Below are 16880 nucleotides of genomic sequence, written 5' to 3' on the forward strand. Positions count from 1 at the left end.
TGTCTCATTTGGACTTGGATTAGGATTGAAGCAGTATTTTAGATTGTTAATATATGTATTTAATATAATTTTGCTTATTAGCAAGCGCCATCACCCCTCCTATATATCATGTTCTCTATCTAAACTCCGACGGAATTCCTCGTAATTTCAGATGAAATTTATCCGATGGGGCATACACACGGTCAGAATTCCCCAGGCTGACTTGCGCCAAACAGAGCTGCTGTTTTTTCCTTGCAAGGATTATTTTATCTCTCTCTGACAGAGAGTGTTTGTACTTTTAATTTTTATTTGCTATAAATAAACCTCCCCCTCTTTTCAAAACGCCTGCACTATGGGATTTTTTCTCTTTATTTCAATTGCGGCTTACTTACCATCACACTTCTGAGCGTGCGCTTCTCACATTCAGTCACACACCTGTGACACCCCTGGAAGGACACCCCTGGAAGGATCTGCTAGCTGTGGATCTGAGCTGATTGGTGCGTGAGAGACCGAGGAACAATTCCGCAGGATTCATCCATCTATTAGCCTGTTTGACCCCCCTGCAAAGGGCGGTCACTGGCTTTCTAGTAAGCCTTAAATTTACCTCCAGGTGACAGGCTGGCTGCACTCAGTGGAATCACCTTTTGCACATTGGATGTTCACAACTTTTCTTTGAACTCACTGAAGCTTTCTTACTTTGGATTTTTACCTGTGGGTCTATCAGATTTAACCGATTCATGGACTATTTGTTCACGTGCAATTGTTTTTTAGATTTTGTTTAAATATTTATATATTGATTTATATTGATTGTACCTAAGGTTTAATCTATTATTCAGCGCTACACTGTTTTTATACAATGGAAAAAGTTCATCTGACTTTTTCCATCGGAAATTTCGATCGTGTGTATGGGGCATAAGAGGGAAAAGGATCTCTGGATTCCATTTAATTTCTTAGTTTCTTTTAATACCAGGAATGCCCCAGAAAATAGAATACAAACATTTCTGCAGTTGGTATATCTTGTACTGATATTACATCACACATTTAATGATTTTAATTTTATATATGATTTTTTATTTCACTTACCTGAAGGTTTGTACTTGCAATGGTTCCTTTTGATTCTGACCACGCAGCTGGAAGACTTCTTTGGAGACTTTTTTAAGCATTTTCTCAGCTGCTTGTTCTTGGTGCAGCTCAAGCTTGGTCTGTCTCATCTAAAGAGAAAAAAAACATAAAACATAAAAAATAGCAAGTACTAGTTATAGATATATCTTTACCGCAGTCAATATGTTACACTCTTCAGGTGCCTAGTCTATAATCATATTTTCTAACACTGCAGTATCCTCAGCTGTTGCATAGTGTGTTTTTGGAGTTTAGGTTCATCTTTCATACTTTTCCAGCAGATTTCAAATTATGCCAATGTAGAATGAGACTTTGAAGCTAAAATGATATATAATCGCCGGTCCAGGCTGTAATCCACACACATTCCTGAGTGGCAGCTGGCTCAGCCTTTCAGCTTTAAATTCAGTGGAGAGGGATTGCTATTTTACTGCTACTGGGGGCTCTGCTAGAGAGGTTTACCCTCACTTCATGTCCCGCTGGCAATGGTTTTACCAGTGAGAAAGTGAGACTACCTCTGCAACAGGGACACAAAAATGACCATGTTTTAATTTCTGACTGTGGTGCTGTTTTGAGGGTAGTTGGAGCAGTAAAACAGACAAACAGACAGGAGTTCTAATCCTAATCTTTTCGCCACTAACCAAAAGTACAAAAGATAACGTTTTTGGCTTGACACTTTCACATAATCATAAAATGTATACGTGTGAGGCTTATTACTTCGATCTGTAAAGAAAGTTTGTTACATTTCCTTGTTAATAAGGTATGTATTAGCAGGATATTTACTTGTCTTTCTGCCTCTATCAGCAGACAGCGGAATCTTTCATCACGCAGCACCCACTGAGGAAGTTCGCTTTGACCTCTAAGTTGTGCCTCCTCGAGACGTTGCTTGAGCTCTTTAAGAGTGTTTATCTCTTCATTTAACTGGTGTTGCTTTGTTCTGGAAGCCTGGAGATCCAGCTCCAGGTCTAGAGATGTCCGTGCCATGATCTCTGCCATGGAAGACGGGCAGGCCTGCTACAAAACACAAATCACATGTGTCAATCCTATGTCTCAGTAGAATTGCTGTTGATGAAGTTGAGAGGAGAGACCATGTTAAAACATATACCTATAATATAATATAAAGGCCACTGTATAAACTTATTCTCCAAAGGAAGAGGCTGAATTGCAGGGATACACAAACATGAATGTGTGTAATACAAGTACACAGACATTTTTACAGAATAGAGGGTGGGAAAGGCACACACAGACTTCCAATGCTAACAGAGCTCAACACAAGAGGTGCTCAGCCATGGTCCAATTTAGACAGACAATATGTAAAGACCAGCTTGGTATAAAAAATGTATATTGGTGGGATACCTATATTCACAAAAGGATCCACGTTTTTTTGCATTTTCTATAAACCTGTAAGTTTAACTTTGATTGCCAAGAGACCACATACAAAAACAAAGTGTATCTATGGTCACAATGTAAAAACCACATATTCATTTCCACATTGTATTTCAATTATTTCTAGCCTACTTTCTCTTCATCTGAATGATCTTGAAATCTGTAAAGTTACTTTCTGAAGATTTATTAGACCTTGTTAGTAGGCACTGCTGTGTTAGGCCCCTTTCACACAGATGGACTGCCTGTCAGTTTTTTAGGTGGACCTATTCGGACCATTGCCCTCTATGTAGTGGCAGGTGTCACGTTCTGTGGATCGCATGGCCATCAGATGTTAATTTTCATTTGACTGCGGATAAAGGAGAGCAGGCTGTGTCCATGTCCACTCTGCATAAGCAGGGCGGTCACGGACCAGCCATCCTCCTACTCAGTGGACAGATTCCCCGCTGAGCAGGCAGACTCCTAGAAGAGTCTGCTCCATGTGAAAAGGGCCTTGCAAATTTCAGAGCCTGCATTCTGAACCACATAGATACTGAAAGAAGGAGTTTCAGGAGGCTGAATCAGTACATGAATCACTGCTTGCAGGCAGCAAAGTACAATGGGATATGTAGTCCTTAGAAACCGAACGTAAACAGCAGAGGAGAAGCTGCAAAGCATGCAGGGAATTCAGGAAGTTGTGCAAAGAGATGGCCAACCAACAGGCACCACTCACTACATGAAAGAAACGTTTCCAAGTAATCTTATATTGGATTGTCAAAAACAACCATTGTTTTACTGCTATTACAATGCAGAGGTTATAAAATGAAATTGTATGCTGTTACTACAGCTCTCCTTTAACATAAGTGACAGCCAGCATACATTTACAAAAGACAGGATTTTATCAAACAAATCCACAAATTTAATGCAGAAGTAAAAACTTAGACAGGAGGGGGCGGTAAATATGGTATATTTAAACCATTTAAAAACACCCGTCACAGTACTTCACAAATAAACAAAAGTCTATTCAGTTACAAAGCATGATGTGTAAAATGTACAGAAAACTGGTGTGAAGTAGGGGTCAATTAGTCATTCTGATCGATATTAGGTTATACATAGTTTACTCAAATGTTTCTTTTCGGAACATTACTTTTTTGACTTGTTTACAGAGTTGAATTTGGGGTTAAGACTTTGGGAAACACAATCAAATCTATGGACGATATCTGCAATTTACAAGCTGACCTACACATACTCAGTAAGTGTACAACTAGAAGACTTACAAGATTTACTGTAGATAAATGTAAAGGTATGTATTAAGGTACCTAAAAATATATATGTAACATACAATAGACAGAGAGTGAATGGTTGAATAATAGAGATGTATCAGGGTGTCTGTGTAGATCAAAACATACAATAAATAAGAGCATGCAACACCAATTTGCAGATTCAAGAGCTTGCACAATTCATTTTTGCATTAAAAGCAAGACTTAATTTTGCCCCTATGTACAAGGCATTTGTTTGGGCTATATTGAATATGCAGTCCCACTTTGGGCAACAGGTTAACATAAAGAATACCCCGAAACTAGAAAGACAGCAGAGAAGGGCAATTACATGAACAGGAGCAGGGATGACCACAGTTATGGGAAAAAGGTAACTGTTCTGAATTTAATTAATTTAAGTAATAAAATATGAAATGCCAATACAGAGAATACAGCTGAAAAAGGTCACACCAAGGCCATCACAAAAGCCCCTTCCGACTGGCATCACACAGCAATGTTATGTGAGCACTCCAGTTAGGCCTTGTACAGACGAGCAAACATGTACGATGAAACCGGTCCGCCGGACCGTTTTCACCGTACATGTCTGCCCGGGGATTTCTGTATGATGGCTGTACTCACCATCGTACAGAAATCCGCGCGTAAACAATACGCGGGGCGTGGCCGCGCCGTCGCCGCGACGATGACGCGGGCGGCCCTGCCAGTTCAATGCTTCCACGCATGCGTCAAAGTCATTCGATGCATGCGAGGGATGGCGGGCGCTCGGACATGTACGGTAGGTCTGTACAGACGACCGAACATGTCCGAGCGGACAAGATTCCAGCGGGCTGTTTCTAAACAAGTTTGGAAATATTTGCCCGCTGGAAAAAGGCCCGGCGGGCAAATGTACGCTGGAATCCTGTGCGCTCGGGCCTACACACGACCGAACATGTCTGCTGAAACTGGTCCGCGGACCAGTTTCAGCAGACATGTTCGGTCGTGTGTACGGGGCCTTAGACTTCAGTAGGTAACTAAATGGCTTACACCTATAGCAAGGGTTATATTCATCTTTAGTCAGAGCTACACAGTATGGCCCGGATTCAGAAAGGAGTTACGTCGGCGTATCTCCAGATACGCTGTCGTAACTCCGAAAGCGGGCCGTTGCATCTCGGCGTCTGATTCATAGAATCAGATACGCCTCAATGTTGCCTAGATACGAGCGGCGTAAGTCTCCTACGCCGTCGTATCTTAGGGTGCAATATTTACGCTGACCGCTAGGGGCGCTTCCCAAGACTTCCGCATCGAATATGCAAATTAGGTAGATACGCCGATTCAGAAACGTACGTCCGTTCGGCGCATTTTTTTACGTCATTTACGTAAGGCTTTTTAATAATAGTAAAGTTACGCCTGCTCTATGAAGCGTAGCCAATGTTAAGTATGGACGTCGGGCCAGCGTCAAATTTCTCGTCGTTTACGTAAGTCGTTCGCGAATAGGGCTTTGTGTAAGTTACGTTCACGTCGATAGCATTGACAATTTGCGGCGTAATTTGGAGCATGGGCACTGGGATACTTTCACGGACGGCGCATGCGCCATTAGTTAGGAACGTCAAAAACGTGGGGTCATGATTATTTAGCATAGAACACGCCCCCGACAAGCCTATTTTGAATTAGGCGGGCTTACGCCGGCCCATATACGCTACGCAGCCGTAACTTCAGGCGCAAGATCTTTGTGAATACACTATTCGCCTGACTAGGTTACGGGGGCGTAGCGCATATGAGATGCGCTACGCCCGCAGAAAGATACGCTATTCTTTCTGAATCCGGGCCAATGTTTTTATCTACAAAACATCCCTTATCAGCACAGGCAGTTTTTTGGTAAAGGAGAACCAACCCTTTAAATAACTTCAGTTTCCTAACATACTGGAAAAGACAAAGATTCATATAACCTCCTTTCCAGACTGTACAATAAAAATGGCATATTACATTCATACCTGCTTATAGCGTAATGTCCGCCTTTCCAGTGTATTTCGGATGAAAGGTGATTTTCTCGGTAATGTAGAACTATCACTATCACTTCGATACAGCTAAACAGAAGCAAAAACAAGATATGATGTAAATAATAAAATAATGCCATTTGGTATACTCCAGACACTGTGCTGGCAATGATAATATGTCAGTGACACAACATACTAGAAAATTCACAGATTTTTTATTGATTTTATTTTTAAAAAAAATATTTAAAAGGTGCACAAAAGATGACAACAAAGACTAAAGCCCCATACACACTATCAGTTTTCCTGCATCTAATATGAGGTCAAACCTTTATGCCGCGTACACACGATCGGTCCATCCGATGAAACCGGTCTGATGGATTTTTTCATCGGTTATCCGATGAAGCTGACTGATGGTCAGTCGTGCCTACACACCATCAGTTAAAAAAACTATCGTGTCAGAACGCGGTGACGTAAAACACAACGACGTGCTGAAAAAAACGAAGATTGAATTTTTTTAACCAATGGATAAATAACCGATGGGGCCTACACACGATCGGTTTGGTCTGATGAAAACGGTCCATCAGACCGTTCTCATCGGTTTGACCGATCGTGTGTACACGGCATAAGAGTTTCAATTCGTATGCAATCAGGCAGGCCCTTGCACTACATGGTTTTGGTAAACCTGAAGAGAAAAACCTGCAGGAAAACTGATAGTGTTTATAGGGCTTGAGTATCAAACAGCTTGTGTACCAAAGGGCAATACAGCCAACAGAAGAACGCTGAACTTTTTACTGATTTGATCAGTTTTTGTCTTAAAGACACAAATATGGTTTAAAAAATTTAATTTTACACAAAAAAAATGTTTTTACTTTCTAAAAGTAAGGCATACAAAATACACTAGTTCAAACTCTACTACATCTGACACAATCAGATGACCAGTTTGAATCAATTTTGTTCCCTAATACAAGTCTTCCGCAAAGCATTTAAAATGCTTCTTAGTCAATTTTTCAATCAGTCATAAGTGGATCTTACACAGGAAGAAAGGCTCTCACTTGCACCCATGTGACAACACTGGGGGCCAGATCCTCAGCCAGCGGCGCAAATTTAGTTCGTCCGAACTTATGTCATTTAAGTTACGTTGCCCTAAGTTGGTGTCGTAAGTGCCGTATCCACAGCGCATTTGCGTGTAAATTTGCGCCAGCGTAACTTAAATTCCGAGGCGTAAGGCGGGGTTATTGCAAGTGGGAAGGAAGTGGGCGTGCTTCATTGTAATGAGCCGTGACCCCATGCAAATGAGGCGCCGGCCGTACTGCGCATGCGCGCACGAATCGGGACCTCACTGGGCATGTGCAGAACTGGTCTCGGCGCAATCAGTGAGATAGGTAAAAGGCCAAGTGTACTTAGTTTGAGGATCGCCCTGTGTCTAAAAAGCCCCACACAAACACACTTCCCTTGCAAAAGTATATCCCATTGTTTCCCTTCCATGAGCAATTTGCTTCTGCTCTGTTTGTTTGTGTGTTGGTAAGTTGTGTTTGTGAGAAAAGTGTTTGAGGAGTTGGAGAGTCTAGTTGGTGTTTGTTTTTGAGAAGTGTCTTTAGTTAATTTGTTTGTTAGTGTTTTTGCTGATTGTTTTTTGGTGCTTGTTTTTTGTTTTTTTGTTTGTGCGTGTTTATTTTTGAATTTATATTAGCTGTGTCCTTGTGTGTTTAGATTTTTGTCAGTTTTTTGGGTTGTATATTTTTGTCTGGTTTTTGGGTGTGTATTCTTGATTGTTTGTCGGGTGTGTTTCTTGTTGCTGGGTGGTGTATGTGATGGCCCCCAAACGCAGGAAGCTTAATTTCACCCTGGGAGAGAAGCAAATTCTTGCTCGGGGCATTGTGAAATATGGGCCATTTCTGCATGGCCCTGAGAGCCAGAACACCACCCCGGCCAGGAGGAGGCAGCTTATTAAAAAGAGATCACGGACCAGATCAATGCGGCGGGGGGGGGGGGAGACCAGGACCCCCGCTGGCATACAGAAAAAAATAAATGCTCTGAGGAGCGTCGTCCGGAATAAGATGGCAAGGATCGACGCCCATACCAGGGGCACTGGAGGAGGGGGACCCTGCCCAGTCAGACTGATGGAGGAGGAATGGGCAGTGGCCCAGTGTTTCCACCCACAGCAGGTGGTGGGCCTGCCTGGCTATACGTCAGATGTTCCTAGGAGGACAGGTACGTTTTTTTTTTTACTCTCTGTTGATTAGCATGTGTGGGTGGGGGAAGGGAAGATGTGCCAAGTGTGTGGATCCTCAAACATGTGATTGTTTTGTGTCCTCCACAGATGGCCAGGAGGTTGCAGGCCAGGAGGTTGCAGGCCCATCGGGCCAGGCTGCTGCACCACCCCCAAGACAGGCTGATGATGAGTCCCAAGAAGGGCAGGATTCCCCAGGGGAGGGGATTGGCCAAACCACCCCTCATGAGGAGGTTGAGGGGGAGGAGGTTGAGGGGGAGGAGGATGAGTGGGAGGAGGATGAGGGGGAGGAGGACGAAAATATGCAGATTGGCCGGGAAGTCCTCCTGGCCACTGATATGATGACCTTTGAGTCTTCCCCTGAGGCTGGCACCAGTCAGGCCACCATCAGGGGTAGCCCCTCCCACTTCTCCCCCAACAGGCCTCCAGTCACAAGGGTCACTCTCTCCCCTCCTCCAGGCCCGCAAGACTCAGCGGCAGCCAGGGGGCCGACCCAGGAGACCGTGGCTGTGGGCAAGCGTCTGTCGGCCAGTGTGGTGAAGGACAATGCCCGGCAGACCCGCACTCTAGGGAAAATGCTACAAAAACTTACCCAGATGGAGCACAGCCAGGGTGAAATGATGGAGGCACTCGGTGATGTGGCCACCAACATCAACGGCGGTCATTACATGCTTGAACGACATACAGACCGCCACAACACGCGTGGCCCATGAGCTGAGTGCCCTGACCCAGGCTGTGCAGGACAATACTAGGTCTGGCCAGGCCAATGCGGCTGCCCTCACTGCCTGTCTCACTAGAATTGCAGGGGCCATGGAGGGCAGGCCAGCAGGGGCGGCTCCTCCTTCCCCAGCTCACCCCCCCCAGGAGGCTCCTCCTTCCCCAGCTCACCCCCCCAGGAGGCTCCTCCTTCCCCAGCTCACCCCCCCCAATGGACATCCTCCGCGACGGCGTGGCCGTGCCCGTGGCCGTGCCCCTGCCCAGCCAAGGCATAGCAATCGCCGCCGCTAATTAATTAGCAGGGATACTTTTGTTTTGTTGTTTATGTTATTTTTTTTTTTTGTATTATTTAATTTGGTCTTCTGTACTTATGATTTGATTTATGTGTGTGAATGATGTGTGAATGTGGGGGGGTGGCATTCCTGATAAATTAAGGGTGTCACCCTCAGTTTTGGTGGAGTAGGGATCCCCAGGACCAGGGAGAAGTGCAATCCCAGGTTCCTGAATGGTGTATGAATGCACAGTGACATAATTGGAGCCGTGGCGTGGCGTTACTGCTCCCAAGTCCCAAAGGGGGGGGGGGTACTTGGATCTAATCCAATTCGATGTGCATGTGATGTGTCTGTGCTAGGGACCACAGTGGTGTGCATTCATGCATTCTCATTGTGACTTTATTGATGTGCATTTACAGGGAAAAGATACATTCTTATTGTGACATTATTCATGTACGTTTACTGGGAAAAATGCCTTCTGCAAGGCGTCTCCTGGCTGCTGTGCCCTCAGCAGACCGGGTAGAGTTGGTTGGGGGGGTATTGCCTGGGTCGGGGGTCAGGTCAGCACATAAGTCAATATGCAGTCCCCTTCTCATGGCAAAGTTGTGGAGTATACAACATGCCCCGATTATCTGGCACACAAAGTCTGGGGAATACAACAATGTACCCCCAGACTTATCCAGGCATCTGAAGCGGGACTTCATAAGCCCAAATGTACGTTCAACCACTCCCCGGGTACGTATGTGCGCCTGGTTGTAGCGTTGCTCTCCTGGGGTTTGGGGGTTCCTGAATGGGGTCATCATGTGAGGTCCCAGGGCATATCCAGAGTCACCTGTAAGGGAAAAGACAGGAGGATATTAGTCATGCATGTGCCCCTTGTGATGTCAGCATCATGGGGGGGACATACCTGACACACATGTCACTCACCAATCAGCCAGCTGTCTCCATACATGTTCTGTTACAAATCTCTGGAGATCTGGGTCTGCCGGAAAATATAACTGTCATGGCAGGATCCCGGAAATTTAGCACAGACGTGCCAGATGAGGCCATGGGCATCTACGATCACCTGCACATTTATGGAATGCCAGCCTTTACGATTCCGGAACATGTGCTCAGTATCATGGGGGGGTTGTAGTGCCACATGGGTACAATCAATGGCCCCGATGGTGCGTGGGAATCTGGCAATGTGATAGAAGTCTGTCATGGTCTTCAATCGCTGGTCCTCCTGGGTGGGTTTTTGAAATTGATTTCCCATGCGCCGCAGGATTGCAGGGACCACTTGGTGCACACACCTGCTCATGGAGGATTGTGCCATCCCAGCCACGCCTCCACTTGTGCGTTGGAAAGAGCCAGTGGCAAGAAAATGCAGTGTTGCCAGTACTTTGATGAGTGGCTGCAGTGCATGGGAGCGTTGTGTTGGGCTGGTGAGATCATCCTGAAGGATTGTGGTTAATTCCAGGATGGCTCCACGGTTGAATCTGAAGTTGCGGAATACCTCAGAAGCAGGCATGCCAAACACATCTTGGCGTGGGCGGTATACCCTCTCCTGTGCCCTCCTCCTCCTCCTCTGTGCCCTCCTCCTTCTTTGCGCCTCTAAAGACACTAATGCAGCTAGGATCATGGATGGCCCTGGCATGTTGGCAGACAGATTGTAGTCCTGAAAGTGTGTGTGTGCTGAGCTCTTCCTCAATGGTGTTGCTTCAGCAGACATTCACACGGCATGTGTAAAATTAGGGCTGCTTTTATAAAGTGTAAATTCCCTCCGGGAAACTAACAGGTGCGCACAGGGCGTAATCTATGGCGCACACACTTAATTCTGTGGATCGCCCTATCTCCCTCATTTGCATCTTTGCCTATCAAAAAAAGCGGCGTGCAAAGATACACGCCGTGTAAATTTAGAAATCTCGAGTTAAGTCGGCGTATCTCTTTTGTGGATCTGGCCCTGGGTTCCTGAGTGGCCAACAATTGAACACCAGCATTGTAATGTAGGATAAGAGGTTTGATTCCCATTTGTCTATACCTACAAAGTACCAAGTATTTCTCTTTGCTCCTGGCTGCTTAGCAGAGCGTTGGGGAAGCAAAGGGAAGGGCAAGTGAAATTGTTGTTTTTCCCTACATAATAAGTAAACCACAGGTTTACTTTCAACAGGAACCTTTTCAAAAAACAGTATGTTTTTACACTGTGAATAGGAAATTAAGTACGAAGGAAACTCAGAAGTGTTCTGGTGGGGATCAGTTGCAATGCAACTCTGAGACAGGCATATTAGTTTCCTGAATGGGCTTATGCTCAAATATGTTCTGTGTTACTATGTACTTGTAGTACAAAGTATCCTGTTATCATTGCATTGGTTCTCTTGTGTGAAATACCTGGTGATCCTGCTACCCCCCCTCCCCCTCTTTCCTATTTCAAGCTGACCATGCCAGACATGGAAGTACATCAATTCCAGTGTGGTCAGTTTAGTTTTCCCTCCTGCACTGTAAATGTTCAATGGGCATGTTCAAAAAGACACAAGAAGTTAGAATTGTGCGTGTGCGTTATCAGCTTAAGCACATCGGGCCAGATTCATGTAGCTTTACGGCGGCGTATCGTATCCCGTTTATGTTACGCCGCCGCAAGTTTCCAGCGTAAGTGCTTGATTCACAAAGCACTTGCGTGTAAACTTTCTGTGGCGTAGCGTAAAGCCGTCCGGCGCAAGCCCGCCTAATTCAAATGGGGCGTGTACCATTTAAATTAGGCGCGTTCCCGCGCCGAACGTTCTGCGCATGCTCCGTTAGAAATTTTCCCGCCGTGCTTTGCGCAAAATTACGGCGCCCCGACGTGTTTTTTGAACGGCGACGTGCGTAACGTAATTTCGTATTCCAGGACGTCTTACGCAAAAAAAAAAAAAAAAATTGACGTGGGAACGACGGCCATACTTTAACATGGATGGTGTAATTTTACATCATCTAAATAGCACTCTTAACTTTACGACGGGAAAAACTGATGTAAGAGAATGCGACGAACGCGCGTACCTTCGTGGATCGCCGTAAACAGCTAATTTGCATACCCAACGCTGGAAAACGACGCAAACTCCACCCAGCGGCCGCCGGAGAATTACGCTTACGATCCGAAGGTGCACGAAGCTCTACACCTGTCGGATCTATGCCAAAAACCGTTGTATCTTGGTTTGAGGATTCCAAATCAAGATACAACGCGGCAAATTTGAAAGTACGCCGGAGTATCAGCAGATACTCCGGCGTACTTATTCTGTGAATCTGGCCCATTGTGTTTGTCTATTTTTTGTGGCTTAGATGAGGATCACATTTTATGGCAAATTACTGCATGTGACCTCTTGTGAAGGGAAAAATTAGCGTTCAAGTTTTCTGAACGTCCTTTTCAGCACAATCCACATGACTAACAGCCTTGGCATTCACAAATGTATTGTTTCACAGTGAAGGCGTGTATTCAGCCTTCTATTACTCTATTTGTGTTAGCAAAACCTTTAGTGATGCTTTATGTTTACATATGCATATTGGTCCACTTTAATGGATTCTCATAGCTTTAAACTCAATTAAGAACCATATCTACTGTATATATATATACCCTGTGGAATGTAGAGGTTTAATTTTCCTACCTTCCAGCAGCTAATAAAAGTGGGCTCAATCAAATCATTCAGGTAAATGTTACACAACTGGCATATTATCCCGCACTTACTCTGCAAACATACTGACTTCTTGCACCTGGAGAAAATGTCTGGGAACGGACAATTGTACTGCTGCGAACAAAAGGAGACCCGCGAGACCGGCGACAGGTCCTCTCTTTTTTCATAATATTGACCTCATCTGGAAACATATCTTCAGTATTGGTCTCTTTGTCTACCTGCAATTAACATTAACACAGTACATCAATACAGTATTAGGTCAGACTGTGTGCCATTTTTCTTTAACAACCTCCAGTCTGCGCCAATTCTGACATTTCTCTCATACATTTTTTTTTTTTGCTAGAAAATATATATATTTTTTTAAACAAAGGCCCTGGAGAATAAAATGGTTGCAAGTTTTTATGTTGCACGATATTTCCACAGTGGTTTATCAAACTCAAATTTTCATGTATATAAAAAAAAATGAGACCAGAAGTGACAATATCCTTGACGCTTCCAGTTTCTGATATCACAGAGGGGGAGGAACAATGGAAGATCCTCTTACTCTGTGTAGTACATCCAATGCTGGTCTCATCCATGCCAGGCTTCTTGGTGGGACAGGAAAGTCTGGTAAAGGTGGTGGGTGGCGGCATGAAAGGCGGATTCCCTTCCACTGCCTGTAAAAGAGCCCCTTAGAGCACTTATACAGTAGGTAAACGCGATATTGTGTCAATCTCGCTGCTTTTATCGGGGAGATTGACCACCTACGAGACCCGTCGCGGGAGCCAGCCGACATACGTCTGACTTACAATGAACGGGGATCCGACTTGGATTCCCGCCAATTCCAGACACTGTGTTTGGTATGAATCATGAGGGGCAACTCCACACCAAATTTTAAATAAAAAAACGGCATGGGTTCTCCTCCAGGAGCATACCAGGCCCTTGGGTCTGGTATGGATTGTAAGGAGAACCCCCCTACGCCTAAAAAACTACGTGGGGGTTCCCTCAAAAGTCATATCAGACCCTTATCCGAGCACGCCGCCCGGCCAGTCAGGAAAGGAGTGGGGATGAGCCCCCCTCCTGAGCCGTACCAGGCTGCATGCCCTCAACATGGGGGGGGGGGGGTGGTAAGTGCTTTAGGGCAGGGGGGCGCCCTGCCCTATCTTCTTGCAGCTCTTTTACTAGCGGCGGCCCGGTCTTCCTCCGTAGTCTTCTTCCCTCTTCTTTTCTTCCGTTGTTGCCACGACGCTCCCTCCCACTGTAATGCCAGGTGTGTGGTGCGCAACGATTTATATAGGCCTCTTATGGCGTCACAGTCCCATCATGCTCCTGACAGGGGGCTCCCGGATTCCGATAAGCCTCCGCCCGCAGACCCAGGCCAGGGTTGTCGGGAAGAGGCCCTTGCCCCAAAGCTCCCACCCCCCCCCCCATGTTGAGGTCATGCGGCCTGGTACGGCTCTGAAGAGGGGGGGGTTGCTCTCTCGTCCCCACTCCTTTCCTGACCGGCCAGGTGGCGTGCTCGGATAAGGGTCTGGTATGGATTTTGGGGGAACCCAATGCCATTTTTTCAGCGTAGGGGGGTTCTCCTTACAATCCATACCAGACCCAAAGGCCTGGTATGCTCCTGGAGAGGAACCCATGCCGTTTTTTTATTTAAAATTTGGCGTGGAGTTCCCCCTCATGATTCACACCAAACACAGTGTCTGGAATTGGCGGGAATCCAAGTTGGAATCCCCGTCGCTTCTTTCTCGTGCTCGCTGTAATGTGTTTTTTCTATTGCAGCCAGCGCAAAATGTACAGCACCCTGTCGCTGAGAACCAGTGCGATGCGATCGCGCTGGAAACACATTCTCGCAGGCAAGTACTATATATGAAAGCCCATCAGCTGCTCTAAAAAAAATTATACCAAGATCATGGCTACAGCCATAAGATCGTCATATCACCACTCCCATCCGAGAGTATATATATATATATATATATATATATATATATATATATATATATATATATATATACACACACACACACATATATATACAGTGGACAGGAAGATATGTTTTTTACATTTTGGATAGAGTGCAGAGGGATTAGCACATCTGTTATTGTTGTCTGTGCTCTTGTTGGTGAAAATGCAAGAAAACCCCAGATTTCAGGATGTCACCTGAACAGGAACAGAGGGAAAATCTTACAATGGGGACAATAGTTCTGGTGAGCCAGGCGACTACCAGGGGTTCCCTCACTTTGAAATGATTCTCTCTCATTTCCTATTTTGGCTATGGGCCAGAATTTGAAGGTAAAACTCCCTAAATGGAACAGCGATGGCAGAAAAAAAACTGACAGGGTAACCCTCCCTTACGCTATCCAAAATGAAGAAAATATAATTGCTAATTACAAGTGTAGAGATGAAAATAATAATAATACACTAATTAAAAAGCTAAATGAAAAATTGAGTTTTTTTGTGTTGTTTTTTTTACATTTCTGTGCATTTGTCAGCCCATAATAAAAAAAGAAGCAAATAGAAGCATATGAGAAACAAATAAAAAAATATTTATGAGTTCAAATTATTTATAAAATTATTGTCAAGTTAAATAAAGAATGCAGACTTTGCTAAATTTGGTCTGCGGTCAGGCTTCAATTACTTCTGTAATTAGGTTTATTGGTAAAGTTTTGCTGCAATTACTGTTTACCTTCAAAGGCTCATTGGTAATCTTCACTGAATCATACAGGGTTGCCTGCCCTGCACACACTGGCCCATGGAGGACATCACTATACATTGTTTCTGAATAATGTGGACTCATCGGCGTGCTGTTACTGTGACATCCACTATCAACAGAGTCTGCTTGCCAGCTTCTACAGCACAAAACAGATACAAATATTAACGTTAAAACTAAAAACTCTTCTTTTTGTATTCAGAACAAGCAAAGTCTGATGAAAAATACATTTTTTATGAAGGATATTATTTATTCCTCTACTCATTTTAGAAAATAATGTTTACATCTATGATATCTGAAAGAAAGAGGCAATTTAAACTGGACATACAGTACATTAAAAAATAAATAAGCAGAGTTTACATTCAATGAAAAATTTAAGATTGTGACTTGTAGGATCGAGGTTGATCCCACTCCTTCCCACCTCCCTAATTGCTGTGGCTGCCCATCACATTAAAGGACCAATAAGGAGACTAAATAGGCAACTGGGCTAAGCATGATTTTTATAAGACAAGTTAACATTTCATTGTAACGTAAGCTGCTCATTAGGGAGGAGTGAATCTGTCAAGCTTGGTTCTCAAATTTTGGTAGAAGTTTGCAAACTTTGCAGTGAAATGCATTGAAGTCTATGGAGGAGGCGGGTGGCTAGCAAATCTGCAAAACAGATTTCACAAAGGCCTCCAGATGAACTCTATCCCTGCTAGATGGTACTGGCAGCCGGATCCCAATGAGGGAGTATTCTGTGATAAAAACTTTCTGGCAAACAGGAGATAAAGCGTGACCAGGAACTCAATACTCCTCCTTCCAAGTAGAGTCTACCAGCAAGAGAGAGCATGATGGCGATGTTTTGTCTTGATGGAAATGTGGTTAAGAGTAGCACATTTGATGGAATCCTGCAAAAGGACTAGGCCACCATGTTTTGACTCCTAAATGTTTCGACAATCTAAATTTAGTAGGAGTCGGAGTCGGTGCGTTGTTTGCTGACTCCGACTCCAGGTACCCAAAATTTCCTCCGACTCCACAGTCCTGCCTGTCACAGAAAAAACTCCCAGTCATTCCCAGAGGTGAAGGCCAAGAAACACATTAGTGACTTCTAGCAAAGACCGGGTCAGAGTATCGAGTTAGAGAAGTATACCGAGATAAAACGGCAAATGTCTGTTCTCGGGTGGCCCAATCTGCTAGAAGGCCCAAATATGGTGACACACCACCGAGTGAAGTCTTTTTTTCTGGGGGGGGGGGGGGAGAAACAACCCCATTCAGCTCAAAAGACTGACATGTATTGCCAGAAACTTGCTGGTTTGAAGACTAAGGAGCTTCAGATATCTTCCCTTGAGTCTGGGCTGCAAGATATAGAAGCGGAGGCTTAAAAGGACTGAGAGACTACAAAAAAAGAGAAGGTTCCTTTGGGGGAATACGACTTTCAAAAGTGGACATGAAATATGAACAAAGCATATCCCTCTATAGTGTGTATGTGTTTTAATCCAGGTCGCCAAGTGTAATTTCTCTGTGATGCTTCATTCCTCTGCTATCAGCATGAGTCACTTTTGATAAGTTTTCCTGACACCAAGAGAACAAAAATAACATGTGAGGGAGCAGAACAAAGCCTGTGATTGACAGACTCAGCTCTGTT

General features: G+C 44.5%; 1 protein-coding gene across 1 annotated transcript in view; it reads right to left on the reverse strand.

The window, feature by feature from the left end:
* The window catches only part of WWC3 (WWC family member 3), a 257499-nt gene that overhangs the window by 7985 nt on the left and 232634 nt on the right, over window positions 1-16880 (reverse strand). The window contains exons 18-22 of the mRNA XM_040338138.1: window positions 15230-15392; window positions 12618-12782; window positions 5702-5794; window positions 1879-2109; window positions 1063-1190 (exon numbers count right to left, since the gene is read on the reverse strand). Coding sequence (XP_040194072.1) covers window positions 1063-1190; window positions 1879-2109; window positions 5702-5794; window positions 12618-12782; window positions 15230-15392 — 780 coding nt within the window. The remainder of the gene's footprint in view (window positions 1-1062; window positions 1191-1878; window positions 2110-5701; window positions 5795-12617; window positions 12783-15229; window positions 15393-16880) is intronic.

The sequence above is a fragment of the Rana temporaria genome, chromosome 2 (assembly GCF_905171775.1).
Source record: "Rana temporaria chromosome 2, aRanTem1.1, whole genome shotgun sequence".
Lineage (NCBI taxonomy): Eukaryota > Metazoa > Chordata > Amphibia > Anura > Ranidae > Rana > Rana temporaria.